At 40.7% G+C, this 15,099-nt stretch overlaps 2 protein-coding genes across 10 annotated transcripts in view; one reads left to right on the top strand and one right to left on the bottom strand.

Annotated features, from left to right (window-relative positions):
• The window catches only part of sh2b3 (SH2B adaptor protein 3), a 56,836-nt gene extending 52,119 nt beyond the window's left edge, over positions 1-4,717 (top strand). For both annotated transcript variants that reach the window (XM_078251040.1, XM_078251041.1), the window contains exon 8: positions 664-4,717. In XM_078251040.1, the coding sequence (XP_078107166.1) occupies positions 664-1,028 (365 nt within the window). In that variant the 3' untranslated portion in view covers positions 1,029-4,717. The remainder of the gene's footprint in view (positions 1-663) is intronic.
• Positions 4,718-6,480: 1,763 nt separating this feature from the next.
• The window catches only part of atxn2 (ataxin 2), a 30,671-nt gene continuing 22,052 nt past the window's right edge, over positions 6,481-15,099 (bottom strand). For 6 of the 8 annotated variants that reach the window (XM_078251032.1, XM_078251034.1, XM_078251037.1 and 3 more), the window contains 6 exons: positions 14,243-14,436; positions 13,022-13,202; positions 12,217-12,408; positions 11,904-12,115; positions 9,004-9,178; positions 6,481-7,280 (listed from right to left, as the gene is read on the bottom strand). In XM_078251032.1, the coding sequence (XP_078107158.1) occupies positions 7,252-7,280; positions 9,004-9,178; positions 11,904-12,115; positions 12,217-12,408; positions 13,022-13,202; positions 14,243-14,436 (983 nt within the window). In that variant the 3' untranslated portion in view covers positions 6,481-7,251. The remainder of the gene's footprint in view (positions 7,281-9,003; positions 9,179-11,903; positions 12,116-12,216; positions 12,409-13,021; positions 13,203-14,242; positions 14,437-15,099) is intronic. The other 2 variants (XM_078251036.1, XM_078251035.1) reach the window with 1 other exon arrangement.

The raw sequence follows: 15,099 nt of genomic DNA, 5'->3' as shown, positions 1-15,099 counted from the left end.
TCTGTAAACATGGCAACAAAGTCCAATGGGGAAACACACAAGAAACACAAGCAGTCAGACAATCAGACAGGTTGTAAATATTGAAACCACTGGTACCCAACCTGAGGGTTGGGCTCCTCTACTGGGTCACAGGATACATCTGAGAGGTTGCAAAATACTTGTAGAGGAGGGAATTAAAAACATAGGTTTGTTACATAAAAATATTTTTTTATTTTTTTATTATTGAATAATTATTGTTTTTTCTTGTGAAATAAGCAAGTTTCCTAAAAAGTATAAGTAAATTCTTTTAGGTAATTGCGTATACAATCTTTATTGGAAGTGTTCACAAGGCAGTACAACCAAAGTGAAAAAACACAAATTGTTGGTCGAATGTGTACATGTATAGAGGTACTCCTCGACGTAGCGGCCGCGGGTTCGACTCCGACTTGCGGCCCTTCGCTGCATGTCATTCCCCTCTCTCTCCCCTTTCATGTCTTCATCTGTCCTGTGGAATTAAATTTATCTTAAAAGAAATTAGTTTTTAATGGATGTTTACATCTATGACAGTTTGGGTAATAATCTTACAGTACTTTGTTTTCTTACTTCCGAGTAAATTTTTTAGAGTGTTCCCAGAACGTTTTTGCTTGTAGTCACCAAAACTCTCATTTCCTCTTTTTTAATTAGGTCAGCTGTCAGGCGCTCTCCTCGTCCCTTTCTCCCTCCATCGGTGGAGCTCTGAGCCCAGCTTGGCTCACTGCAGTCTGGCTCGCGGTGTCACTCAGCCCCGCTCCTCCTGCTCCAGCAGCACCAGCACCACTTCCAGCCCCAGCTCTGTTTCCCAGCCGGGAAACCGCCCGGTCACTCGCACCAACCCCGTCCCTGACCCTCCTCCGTCAGCCCCCGCTCCTCTTCGTCGAAGTGAATCAGTGGGGAGGAGACCCCTGCTTCGCCATCCCAACCCCCACATTCCTCAGCGGGACTCTGACTATGAGCTGGAGCCTGAGCGAGGTCGCAAGCGAGCAATAGACAACCAGTACATGTTGCTCTGACCCGCTGAGTTAAAAAGACCTCCATCACCTCTGACAGACGGCCGTCACCTGTGAAGCGGACATGTTCATGCACACATCATACAGACACATTTTGTTACCCCCCACCCAGCTTCACATGCAGTGTGTGAGATTCTCAGAGAGCGCATGATGAAGGACAATTCCGGCGCAAAACGAACCTAAGGGTTAATAACGGATGTATACCCACTCGCTCGTTCTCTGGGACATGTTTTTATGCTAATCGAATGTGGTTGTAGCTTGAAACAAGCTAGCGCGGACAGCTGATTAGCTTACAACGCTAGTGTTTGGGGCACAGGGAAAGTAAAAACAAATCGCTCTTTATACCACTAAAAAGGCTCAAAATATCACCACACGTCAACGGTAGCATAATGAGGGTCCCTAAATGTTAACCGAAGCATTGAGAACTTTGTAAGTGTACAGTTTATTAAAAAGATAGATTATAAAGACAGTCATGTTCTCGTATACAGGCGGCCGCTGTCTTGGGAGCTACGGTCTTTCTAAACTCTCTTTTTAATAAACTGTCTGTACACTTACAAAGTTCTCAATGCTTCGGTTAACATTTAGGGACCCTCATTATGCTACCGTTGAAGTTTGGTGATATTTTGAGCCTTTTTAGTGGTATAAATAGCGATTTGTTTTTACTTTCCCTGTGCCCCGAATACTAGCGTTGTAAGCTAATCAGCGGTCCGTGCTAGCTTGTTTCAAGCTACAAACACATTCGATTAGCATGAAAACATGTCCCAGAGAGCGACTGAGTGGGTACGTATCTGTTATTAACCCCTAGGTTCGTTTTGCGCCGGAATTGTCCTTTAAGAACTTCAACGAACAAGTCTTTGTCTGATGACGAAACATACACACACACTCACTCACTATGTCTGTGCTGGCCGTGTGTTTACCAGTGTCAGACCCTCACAACCTCCACCCCGAGTGTCCACAGTGAATGTATTTTTGGGAGTTTTATAACAGTGTTGAGTATGATGATTATTCTCGTTTTATTGATGTTGAGGTTCTGTGTGAGAGAGGAATAGCCACGTGTGTAGCTGTCCTCGAGCCCGGGAAAAACATATTTTTTAAATGTTTCTATTCTTTTGAATTCAAAAGAGGTTCGCTTGATTTAACTTGTTTGGCCCTTGATGGGAAGGCACTGCCTGCAAAATTGGTTAAATCAAGTGCTCCTTTAAAATATTTAAAAGACATTTACTCTTCACACACAGAACTTTGTGTGGAGTAAACCTTTTTATACAAACACACAAATGAGAAAGCACTCTTATTGTCGACACTCTCTATTAGCTATTCCTCCTCTTGCGCATTATTATATATTTAAGTGCACAATGCTTTCAGTGCACTTTGGAAACAATGTGTATTTTTTTCTATACACAGATTCTTTTGTAGAAAAATTTAAAAAAATTAAGTAAAAAGGGCAAAACGTAGTTAAATTCAGCTGGGAAGCTGTTACTAGAAAATGATCTGCTTCCACCACTCCAAATCTGGGTGGGTTTGTTTTGGTGTATGTGAGAAGAGTGAAAGTGTAGTCCATCAGCATGATTGTGTTGATCTCAGTCTGGTACAAAACTCACATACACACTTTCCAGGTTTTTCCCAAAATCAGCATCAAGTATATTTGTAGTGTCACTCACATGTTACATTTCAGGCACCAAAGGCATTATGTTCACAAAATCACATGGTCTCACAGAAATAAGTCCTGCCACAAAGAACAAAGAAAATGTGATGATATAAATAAACCATCGGTAGAGAGACGAGTGAAGCTTCTCTGTACAGGATTTGACTTGATCTTTCCCCTGATGGCAACACCCTGTTGCCAAAATGTATTGTGTGCCACAATACACTTTCCAAGTGTATACACACACATTATTGGTGACACATTGATTAAACTATAGTAATGTCACTCCATTGGATTGATTTTGTGGCATAAAAAGTATTCCGTGTCACCAAAATGCGGTGAAATGCTCAGGTTCTGAAACAAATGGTCCGATCAAGCTATGTGGGAATACACCCTGAGTCAGATATTTGACACAGCTGAAATGAGGCACAAAGCGCTGGAAACTGCCATCCAGGTTTATAATATTTGATAATCTTACATTAAACTCTTAAAAGTAGACGGTCATATGATGCAACTCCTGCGAGACAGAGTGACACTGAAGTCACACAAGTAGCTCTGTAGATATTAACTTTTATTTTCTAACTTCTTTAAGCAAATCTTGATTCTTGGAGTAGCATCATGTCTCCAACTCTACTCTCTTTTACACTCATAGCATTAAACATCTTTGTATTTTTTGTACAAGTTCACAACAGCAGCCAATAGAAAAACCAAGGTGGATTAAAATAATATGTATAGTTTTATTTAAGTTGTCAAGAGCTGACATACTACATTTTTATTAGGAGGTTATATAAAGGAATACATCCAAAAATGAAGCCTTTACCAAAGCAAGCAATTTTTTTTTTAATCTTGCGACCAGTTTGTTCGGGGTGTTTCAATCTTCTCCACTCCAGGTCTGAGTTTTCTTAAAAGCATCTAAAGAGCTGATTTGTAATCCAAAGTGTTACATCCCATCTTGAGACTATCCTGTCGCCACGTTGGATTTGTTTCAGTTACTTATTAACCTCGTCTCTCCTCACAGAAAACGCAGAATATCCCATAAACCGAGACCAGTTGTCCACATAAAATCATTAGTTTTGATGCACACCAAAGATGACATTTTCTGTAATTTTGTTTCAATAACTGAAGCTTCACTTCCATTAGCGACAGGATGCCTTTGGGAAATAGTGTGCTAGGACTTGTCTGTCTTCTAACCTTGCACTACAATAACTTTAGCAGTTGATTAAGATTTACAAGTAAACCTATGCTGAGTGTATGGTTTAGACCCGATTCGCTCCGTCTCTCTGCCCTCTTTCTCATTGTAATTTCCTGTTTGGTTTTTTTTGTAAGAGAAAGCCATGAATGCAACTTGATTTCCTCATGAACATAACCAGAGTAAGTCAGCTGTGATTACTTCTCTTGTTAAGCAATAAGTCAGCTTTGTCTACCCGAGGAGCATTTTACAATGGTTGTGTAGTTCTCTTAAATGTTATCATCATGTTCAAGACTGACATCTTCAAAGTGTTTATAAGGGGAACAAAAACAAGGATGTTTTTGGCAAAAGTACGGTTGGTCTACCTGCCTTTATACGCCCAAGTCTAAACAAATCCCTCATCACTTCTGTTTTATTTTCTGCTAAAGAAAAAGCAACGGTAACCATAACTATTTTGACTATCAGTTCCCTCTCTTTGCTGATATTTTTTTTTTAGGGAGAATGACTTTGCCTTTGCCAGAAAGCTGCTGTTGCTTTTCCCCTTTTTTTCGAAAGCTCAGGGCATGATGTGGTGCAGAATGTGTGTAGTGCAATATCTGAGAGATACCCAGTGCTTCACACCTTTTTATGTATGAAAGCAGCGACAGAGGCTTCTAGATGGATGAATTAAGTGAGTGAAAATGTCATGTTTGCACCTGCTCATAGACTTAAGAAGTATATTTGATAAATGCCAAAGTTCCCAGAAAGAAATGCTATATTTAAAACCAGGGCTACCACATTTTCCTACTGTTTTTTGTTGTTTTTTTTAAAATGGCTTTTAATTTTGTGTCATGGTTCAATACAATTTGCTGCAAGAATCGAGTTAACACTTCTGGAAAATCCCTTTGTATGTCAGGTGTCTTCAGTCCTCAACATCCGCTCCAGCAACACCATTAGTCTCCCCCGTACGTTTATTTTAAAATGTCCAGTTGATGAATGTAATGTGTCAATACTGTTCGTTAACTTAGCACTGTAAACATTCCAGTTTAACCGAATTTGCCCTCAACAGCTTTTTAAAATCTGTCATTGTGTTTGCATCCCTTTCAGTTATAAGCATCTAAATTATATTAAATATATATATCAACTGTATATTTGACTTTTTGTAAAATAAACCTAACCAAAAAAAAGAAATGACACATGATCAGGTATTTTGGTGTGCACGCTCTCTAATGTCTCTGATGTCTCTTGGTCTCCAAATAACTGCTGTACAAGCAAAGTTACAGATAAATGGTCCTGTTTTAGGCCATCTGGTGCTTGAATTACCTAAAAAGCTGAATCAAAATGTGACCAAAACAAATGTAGCCTTCACCATAAAGTGTTAAAATAAGATTAGAACATAACCTTAGTCCCAAATTGATTTACATCATTTAATTGTTTAAAATAATAGTTCCAGATGTTGGGGCATACACATGAATTAACATATCTCAGCCTAATCCGTATAAAAACTCAAAACTCCACGCTTTGGTTTTACACGCGGTTATGTGCCACCGGATTATTTCTTCCTTTGTATTAACAGTGTAAACTTTATCATACTTTATTTTGATACTAGGTATTAGCAAAAATGGTGCCCCGACAGTATTGGATCTATTATTAGAATTTCGAAATTATCTTAAAGCACTGTTAAATAATACAGCCATCATTTAGACAGGGTCAAAACATTTAATAGAAACCTATGGCTGCCTGCAATGTAGCAGTGACGAGCCAACAGCTGTTGACTTGAACATCAAGATTTGTTCTTGACCTTGGAAACAGTAGCCTGGCAACAGTTGTAATTACAGCTGGGGAAATGTAGTTTTTAGCAAAACAATCAAACACGAGTCAATTACATTGAAGTCGAAACACTCATTCCTCTGAGTTCTATAGCATTTGTGAATGTTTTAAAGCTTTAGTGCGTAACTTTTTGACATTAATGAACGTCCGTTACACTCAAGCCATTGCCAAATGAGTTGCCACAAAGCTAATTAAAGCAACACTATGTAACTTTTAGCTGCAGCTGTAGTTCCAATGAGACAACCTGTAGGGGGACCGAAGCGGGAAAAGTGGACTATCAGCTCAACACATGTTGCCATGTTGTTGCCATTACTTTGAATTCTTCATGGGGGCAACAGAAACTACGCACTATGGACCTTTTTCACAGCAGACATTTTGACTTGTCATAGTAGGAAAAGCACAGCTGAAATTGATAACCTTAACGATGGCTCAATTCCATCAAGTGTCCCAGTAAGCTATTTCAGCGAGTCAGCATGCACAATACCAGGGCCTCTCCTAAGTGGAATGCAGCCATCATCAATGGTTTTGAATACACCTGTGCTTTTCTTACTATGACATGTCAACATGTCTGCTGTGAAAAAGGTCTATAGCTTTAATTAACGTACGTGTGTGCGCGTGTGTAATAACTGTGTATGTCTTGTTGTGACCTGTATATGTAATTTATTCTCATTTGTTCTCTAGTAAGAGATCTTGAGACTTTCTGAATACAAAATTGGCAGTGTGCGTGGGATTGATTGAAAAACTATGGTAGTGATGTTCATGGTAATGAAGGAACAGATGATAAACCCAGAATGCAATGCAACCACAGTAAACCATTCAGTTTTTAAAACTTTTTTATTGTTTTTAAATTTTTTTGCTCATTTTTTAAATTATTTATATTATCTACAAAGTAAAAGTTTTAACTTAAAAGTTACATAAGGGTCAGGTGAGAAGTGGGATCTGATCACCTCAGCCATTATTTCATAAATAACGTTTCTCCTGTCCTCTTGGCTGCCAAAATGTGTTTATTTCACAGAAGCTTTTTGTCATGTTTCGTTTTTTTTTAGTTTGGTTAGAAACCTGTCATGTAGTCTGGAAACAAACGCAGCACATAGCAGCAGCAATAAACAGTAAGATTAATACTGTTGGAAGAGTATTATTTTTTTTCAGAACAAGGTGCAGACAGAATACAAGTTCCAGTTGAATTTTCTTCTTCACTCTCTCTCTGATTAGTTTCTCTCATTCTCACTTTCACATCTTACTTGGCAAGCTGACTCAAGTTGCAATCTGGGACCCCTGAAAGTGTGTGTGTGGGTGTTTTGTTCATGTGTGTTTCTGTGTGTGTTTACAGATGTCTGCGTGTGAACAGGGGCTGAATGATGAGCAGTCTTGCCCATTAAAACTCTCTAGCTCGTTAAAACATGTCACTGCATCAACCTGTTAACATTCTCTTATTGCCTAGTCTGGGGGGAGAAAAGCTGATGTGAAGCATGTCCAGTGAGGATGAGGAAAGAGAGGGCTCTCATTCTCTTCAACGCCTGGTTATGAAGGCTCTAGTTGAGAAGCGCGCCGCAGAGCGGGTCCCTCAGCTCGCTGGCGCCCTCTACCTACAGCTGCTGCTGATGATGAGCTTGCACTGCAGAGACGAGACAAAATGGGGGAAATGTAGATCATAGGTGTGATTGGCAAAGGACAAAAAAGCAGGAAAATATACGCCGCACACATGACGCTGTGACAGCACCCCCCCATTTTTTTTCAAATGCTATAAAATTGAATGAAACACCTACAATTCAGTGAAAGTATCATTAATATTACTTGCATAGAACATTGTATGCAGGAGTTAAATTGGGATTTGTTATGTAACCCCCCTAGGGCTCTCCCTAGGGGATTATGGGTGTATCCCCCCAGGACATTTTTTTGAAAAATAAACCATTAAATGGCATTTTGTGCAAAGAAATGGAGAAATTGAGTCTTACATGATATGTGCAAAACTGCAAGGTTAAGAGACTATACTTTGCATTATTGTAGTATCAACAGGTATTAGGGCATTGAGCATTTACATTACTGTTAATCAGTCATCACTTGATTACACATTGCATTACCTTGTTATAATATAAGAAGTGACCCATACAATGTGCCAAACATAATGTGCCACATGAAAAGACAGCATATGACAGTAGCAACAGCTGAGAAGATTTGGGTCTGCGGTGACCAGGTCCACACACACACACACAAGTGGGTCTCTCCGATGCTCGGAGGCGAGCCGTGGCCGGCTAGGGGCCCTGCGGCGAGGACCGGTATAACATGAACTCGTAGTGGCCGTTGGAGTTTCCGAGCACCAGGCTTCCACCGCTGCGAACGGGGTTTTTAGCTTTAGGAGAAGGCATTTTATCTGTTAATCCTACCGACGTAGACACTTAGGCTTTATGTAGTTTATCCGGAAGAATCACACCCCTGGTAGATAAAGATTGACCACAATTACACAGTACAGGGTTAGGTCTGGGTCATATGGCGAAAAGATAACATTTGGGGACAATTAAGTTTAAGGAAGGGGTTCTTATTTATTAATGGTGCGTCTTAAAGCAATAAGAATAAGAATGTTAAAATGGGTTTTGCTTGCTGTAATCATTCCTCCTTATCATACTAGCTATTAAGATCCTATTGGGCAAAACGGTCCTCGTTCTGTTCAATAGTTTATATATTATTATAATATATTTATTATAGATAATACAAGGCTTCAGCAGTTTGAATAACACAAATCAAGTTGAGTATCTTGCAAAGTTACTGTGTTTTAAGAATAACACTCACTCTTTTTTTTTTCTCTCAACACAAAGAAATGTCACACTAAAAATACAAACGTTGGGCTATGGGAAGGACAGACTGTAAAAAGGAAAGTCCACCCACTGTATGGTCCTGTGCCACGGCTTTACTTCTTGTCAGCACAAATTAGTATTTTTTCCCCTGTCTGTTCCTCTGGTAGATGTGATTGTTAGAGATCCAGACAGCCATCTGGAGTCATGACAGACCCATCAAAATTTTGGCGGATCAGCATGGACTGCAACTTTTCTCGTTACAGGGTCATGACTTAACAGCTAATGTAGGCAGTCGATCTATATTACATTTTGAGTAAATGTGTGCACAATAAAATAACTACATTTTCAGTGTGGATATTTTTTACTTTGTGCAAAAACAAACACTTGAATTTATCAAAATTGATATATCAACCAGCCTGATAAAGGGTTCATAATTTGGAAGCCTAAATGTGCACATACGTGAGTATAAACAGCTAGTTAGGTACAATGACACACTTATGTGATCTCCTTACTGTAGAGGGAAATAAGTTATTAAAATAAACATACCTTGTGGATGTGCCAGGTAGGAAAAATGTGTGGTGGAGGAAACGGGAATGGGGTTGAGGGCAGTCTGGGGCATAGGTGGCTGACCCCCTGGAGGACCCTGGGTAGCCATCAGCATCATGGTGGGGTGGGTCTGCGCCGGGTGGTGAGACTGCACCATACCAGACTGCATATGGGCCTATGTATGAGAGAAAGAGAGTGAGTGTGTGTGTGTGTGTGTGTGTGTGTGTGTGTGTGTGTGTGTGTGTGTGTGTGTGTGTGTGTGTGTGTGTGTGTGAGACAGCAAGAGCAAAAGTGTGACAGAAAGTGAGAATGACAGTGAGAGAAACAGAAGGACAAGAGACAAATTAATTAAAGCAGGGTTGGTAATGTTGAAAACCTAGCAAGATTTGAAAGTAGCATCTCCTCAGGGCTCCGTCTGACCCCACCCCCTGCCCTCGGGGCTCCGACCTACACAGATGTGCACAAGCACCACTGTGTCGCTGCTTTACAGCGGAGAAAGGACCGCAATTGTACTTCATGTCTCATTCACTGGTAAGCAAACACCTAATATTATTATACCAAATGTTTAAAACAAACATGACTACTGTTAGCAATGCGGCGACTACGCACATTGATCTCAGGCTCGTTCACGGCAGACGTAGAGTACACGCAGCTGGGCAGGGAGGCATTTCATTGGTTCTTTTCAAGTGGACCGTGAGGCAGTGATTGGTGGACATTTTTACAGGAATACAGCAGCTTCAGATGACAGATTATTTTCACTCCTTTTCTCAAAGACCATAAGCTATTTATTGCCGTCACAGTGTAAAGACAATTTCAAACAATATACTGTATTAAAAAAAAAATGATATTGGAAATAGTTACTAACCCTGCCTTTAAAAAGATGAAAAAGACAAGCACTGATGCACAACATTCATGCTGTGTCTTACTGGCGGGAGCAGCATAAATGGATACTGTGCGGTTATGACTAGGGACCAATTTCTGGGTGTGGAGAATGGAATAAAGCATAAAGTACAGCATCCTTCTAGCAAACACAAATTATGAACAATCCATAGAAGAATTTAGGTCAAACTCATCTAATTGTCATCTAAATACAGTAAAAGCAAGTTCGCAGGCATTCTGCTAATTTATAACCACAGAAAGAAAGTCACTGTAACAAAAGTTATATCAATATGTTGTCTCATGTTTGTGTATTAAGTATGCAGCTGGAGTCAGGAGGCAATTAGCCTTGGTTACCATGACACTGGAAGCAGGGGGAAACAGCTCGCCCTGGCTCTCTCTGAATTAAAAAAATATGTATATATATAGATCATCATCATCATCATCATCATCATCATCTCTAAAGTTCACTAATTAACAAGTTGTATCTTATTTAATTTATACCCAAACAGAAATGTAAAAAAATAAAATAAAATAATTATTAAATAAAATAGAAAAAGTTAAATGCTGGGGCGACCTGTGGCCCTTTGCTGCGTGTCCTCCCCCATCTCTCTCCCACCTTTCCTGTCTATCCACTGTCACTATCAAATAAAGGGAAAAACCCGCCCAAAAAAAGGTTAAATGCTAGAACTACAAATAATAGTTTCAGTCCGCCCAGTGTTTTTTGTGCAGCATCTCCAGCTAAGGATACAGTCTGTGAGCTTACATTTAGCTATAAAGTGTCTCTGTACAGACACAAAGGCACTAAATCTGGCAGCCTCACTGTGATGACAAGACTCTGGGAAGCTACCCAGAATCGGACAAGCTGCATACAGTCACTCTGTGCAGCTGTTTGCCAAGAAATAGTTATACAGGGTGTTTTACATTTCTGTTTGTGTACATATTAAACAAAAGGCACAATGTGTTAAGTAGTTAGAAGTAAGCCAAGCTAACCATGTCCTGACTCAAGCTCCATACTTTACACACAGACACAGGGATCGATAAACTTTATCATCTAACTCTCTAAGCAAAGCAAATGCAAGCGTGTCTTCCATAATGGCAAACTATAAGACAGAAACGGGCCAAACCTTCATGTTTACCCAAGAAGTTAGCTTGTCAGCGTTTGTTTTTCTATATGGAATTAAAGGGTAATGTCGTTTTTTTTTTCAACCTGGACCCTATTTTCCCACGCATTGGTGTCTAAGTGACTAAAGTGGACTTTAGTGGCTTTAAAATTGGTCCAGTATTGAGCGAGAACGCTGTAACCGGCAGCTGCAAACCGGGCTGCAATGTAATCATATAGGGCGTGTATAGAGCCAGCATATGTTCACGTGTAAATGGGTGAATTAAGGGTTGAAAACAGAGTGGTGATTGTTGGAACAGTGGAAAGACAAACCGAGATGGCTTTTGATAGTTTTATATGCATTTCTGACGACTTTGAATTAAGTGCGTTTAAAATTACTGTTTATTTAAATGGAGCGATAGCAATTTCATGGCTGTTTCATGTTAAACAAAATGGATCTTTCTCTTTAACAAAAAGGTCAACATCCATAATGATGTCAGACACTTAGAATAAAAATCATGTCAGTGGCAAAACAAGCACTTTTGCGGACGTAAACTGAAAATGCGCAATTGCCCAATAACGTTACACTGAAGCTTGTTTCGCCGCTGAAGACTGCTGTGGTCTTGCTTAATACTGGACTGATTTCTAAGATTGTTGTTCCCATCAGTCACTTAGACACAAAAACCTAGTTACCCTTTAACATGGTTGGACTGTAAGTGCGCCGTGTTATAGCTAAAAATCACTTAAATCCACAACTAGAGAAAGTGAGAAAAACATCCTTATCTTAACTGCCAAAACAATATTCACTGCGCTTACAGCATTATTAACACCCAAATATGACTCGTTCATAAACTTTAACACCTGCTGGACCTGATCCCACATCTGATCCCACATTTCAAGCTGGTAGCAGGTTGTGACCTACCTGCTGCACGTGTGCCATGTGGTTGTGGTTGTAGCCGTGCTGCACCTGCTGTGGGTGGATATAGACCGTCTGCTGGGCAGAGGGGAACGATGCCTGGGGAGACTGAGGGTTGGGCCCCGGGGTCATGGAGGGGGGAGTGGGGGCCAAAGCAGAATACATCTGCTGCTGCGGCGCCTGGTTGGCCATGTGGAGGGCCTGGGCTGCTGCTGCCGCTAAGGCACACAGAAACACACTCATAGTAACACAATACTGCTACACCCAATACTACTGTATAGTGCTCCATTTGAAACAAGGCTTAGGCAGGAAACCTCACCTGCTGCTGCCTGCTGGTGCTGCTGGTGCTGGACTGGGCTGGCAGCTGGGTGGTTCGGAGGACCTCCATGTTGTTGGGGACCACCCTGCTGGCCTTGGCCTGTAGGCGTGGCAGAGGGCTGGGGGTGCTGTGGGTGAGGGTGCAAGGTGGCGCTGGGGTGGGGGTACTGCTGAGGCATTGGCCCTTGAGACACTGTGAGACAGGAATCAGTGTAAGTAATGATGAAAAGTATTAAAACAGTTTAAACGCCTCACATCCCGTTTGCTTTTTAACTCGCTACTTCAGGCTGCGGCCGGCATATAATTTTTTCATGAAAATCTTGATATTGATTTGGGGACAATGATACGGCTGAATAGCTAGCATGTCTTGTTATTGTCAACCGTACACAATGTTATTGACTTTGAATCTTGCTGGCATAGCATCAGCTTTGTGGCTCACAACGTTAGCTGAGTCAAAGGTTTCTATGAGCTGAGCGGACTAGAAATATTTCCCGTTGCCATGTCATATCTAAGGTCCGTCCTGTTTATTGTAACAATGAATATCATTTCCATAATGCATAAGAACCTTATGGGATGGGAGTAACTGTTAGAGGTATTAGTCAAACTCTCAGGTGTTACCAGAGAAACAGATTTATAAATTAATGGTCTTAAAAATCTTTAGCAAATGACCATGGTATAAATGGGTTAATGCCCTTAATGGACTCCGGCAGAGGCAACCGTTTTAGCAGTTCTAGCCTCCCGGTTAATAATTACTGATAATGGACACCTTGTCAGGCATTAATCCTTGCACACACACACCACATTACCTGCACATTCTGGCTCGTTGCATATGAACATACACAAGTGGTATGCTGACGTACCATACATGGTGTGTGTCTGCTCTGGGTACTGTGTAGTTGAGGAAGAGACGAGGGTGGGTTGGCCGTGCGTGGGAGGCGCCATCATCCTGGCACTGCCCTGCATTACGGGACTGAACACATGCTGTGCCTGGAGGACACATAAGGACAGGAGACTGACAACATCAGCATTAGAGCCCATGTACAAAGTAATTTAAACAAAGTTGTGTCCTTGACTATGGCTGAGTACCTCGCCTCAGAGGTACAGACTATAATGTAGCATCAAATAATAATAATAAAAAACGTCCAAAAACTGGTATCAAACACTTGGTTTGATCAGATACTTACGGATTTAAAAATCAAACTTTTCCAATTTTAGACAGTATTTTATTAAAGCAAAGATTTGGTGGCTGTTTGTGTTAGGGCAATATGCAACATTTAAGGAGTTTGGCTTCTTTTGTTAAATAAAAAAAGGTTTTGTAGAAAAGCAAGCATACATTTCTCAAACTAAGGTAATCTAAAAAGAAAAAAGTACATAATTATTAAGGTATTGTTTTGTCAATAACAATGTACATTTCTAATATAACCCAGCACTACAAACACTTGAGCCTTGAGTAGACTTAGTGTTTTTTTCTGGTGATGTTTTGTGCTTTAAGTAACTGGAGTGGAATTGTTACCTAATAAAGTTTTTTTTTCTGTTTAGTTTTAATCTATTTCTCCCTTCCTCTTATTATCTCATCCCCCTTTTTTAAACGTAATTGTATAGTCAGTTTCATTAATGTTTGCAACAATAAAACTGAATGAAATTCCCATCCCTTATGTGGTCATTGTTACCTTTAAACACCCTAAAGCCAATCTCCTAACTGCCCCCGTACTTGTTCTATCACAGCCTACTTGCAAACAGGCAACAACACTCCAGGTGTAAGAGGCAGGAGGCTGCACACAGCTCCATAAATCAGATGTGATGAAACACTGGCATCGTGCTGGCATCCTGTCAAGCTGCTGGAATGCAGGCATCTGTCAGACTAATGGCTGACTGGTGAACAGCTGGGAGGGATAAAGACTGCCAGCACTAACTGATGGTACCAGAGTAACTGTATTGGTTACATGTGGTTCCTAAGAGAGGAGCCTCCTGGGCCAAGCATTGCTGAATAAGGTGCCAAATGTTGTATTGTTCTGATACAATCTTACCTGTGATTGGTAATGTGTCATCTGCTGGACCAGTGGCTGACTGGTGAACTGCTGTGGGCTGCAGGTGAAGTACTGAGCAGAGTAGGCAGGGTTCTGTGCTACAATAGGGGGTCCTGCTGCCGTCACTGGGTGCATCATGGTGGGCGTGCCTTGCGGGTGGTGCTGGTCTGACCTCTGCTGGGGCATGTTGGGTACTGGAGAATCACATAAAGAGATTTCATGGGGAAGTAGTTTTGTCTAACACCCCTTAAATCTGAACTAACATAATAATGGAGGAGTAGAATAAAAATACTGCTGGTTTTGAGGCAAATTATTTACATAATTGGCATGAATATAAGACGATAACCCCCCTTTTAGTCAACCCATCTTTGGGGAAAGAAAAAAAAAAAAGATTCCCCGAGATACTAGTAGTCCAGTAGTAGTACGAGTTATTTCTGGAGCCTTTTCTCTTGTAAAGGTGAACTTTAATTGATGCATGTAATAAATTCCACAATAACGTAGCTCATCCAAGTTAAGTGCAACTATTTCTTTATTCCGTTTAAAAGTTTTTTTCACTTATGTCAAAATCAGTTTCTAATACTTCTACAACTTGTAGAGGTGTTGAAATTAATCAGATAATCGATGCATCCATGGACGATGCTGCATCGATGCAGTGGCCGCCCATATTCGATTATAACGCAATGATGTCGCTCGTTAATTTTCCGGCCGCGGCATAACAAAGTAACATTCTCAGTAGCCTAACCCGTGACAGACAGACAGACAGACGCAAAACGGCTGAGCGGAGACATGAGGACAGTGGAGAGAATAGCAAATCGAGAAGAGGAAAAAAAACAAAAAACACTGAGAAACATCGAGAG

Source organism: Sander vitreus, chromosome 5 (genome assembly GCF_031162955.1).
Source record: "Sander vitreus isolate 19-12246 chromosome 5, sanVit1, whole genome shotgun sequence".
NCBI classification, from domain to species: Eukaryota; Metazoa; Chordata; class Actinopteri; order Perciformes; family Percidae; genus Sander; species Sander vitreus.
This window is presented reverse-complemented; position numbering and strand designations above follow the sequence as displayed.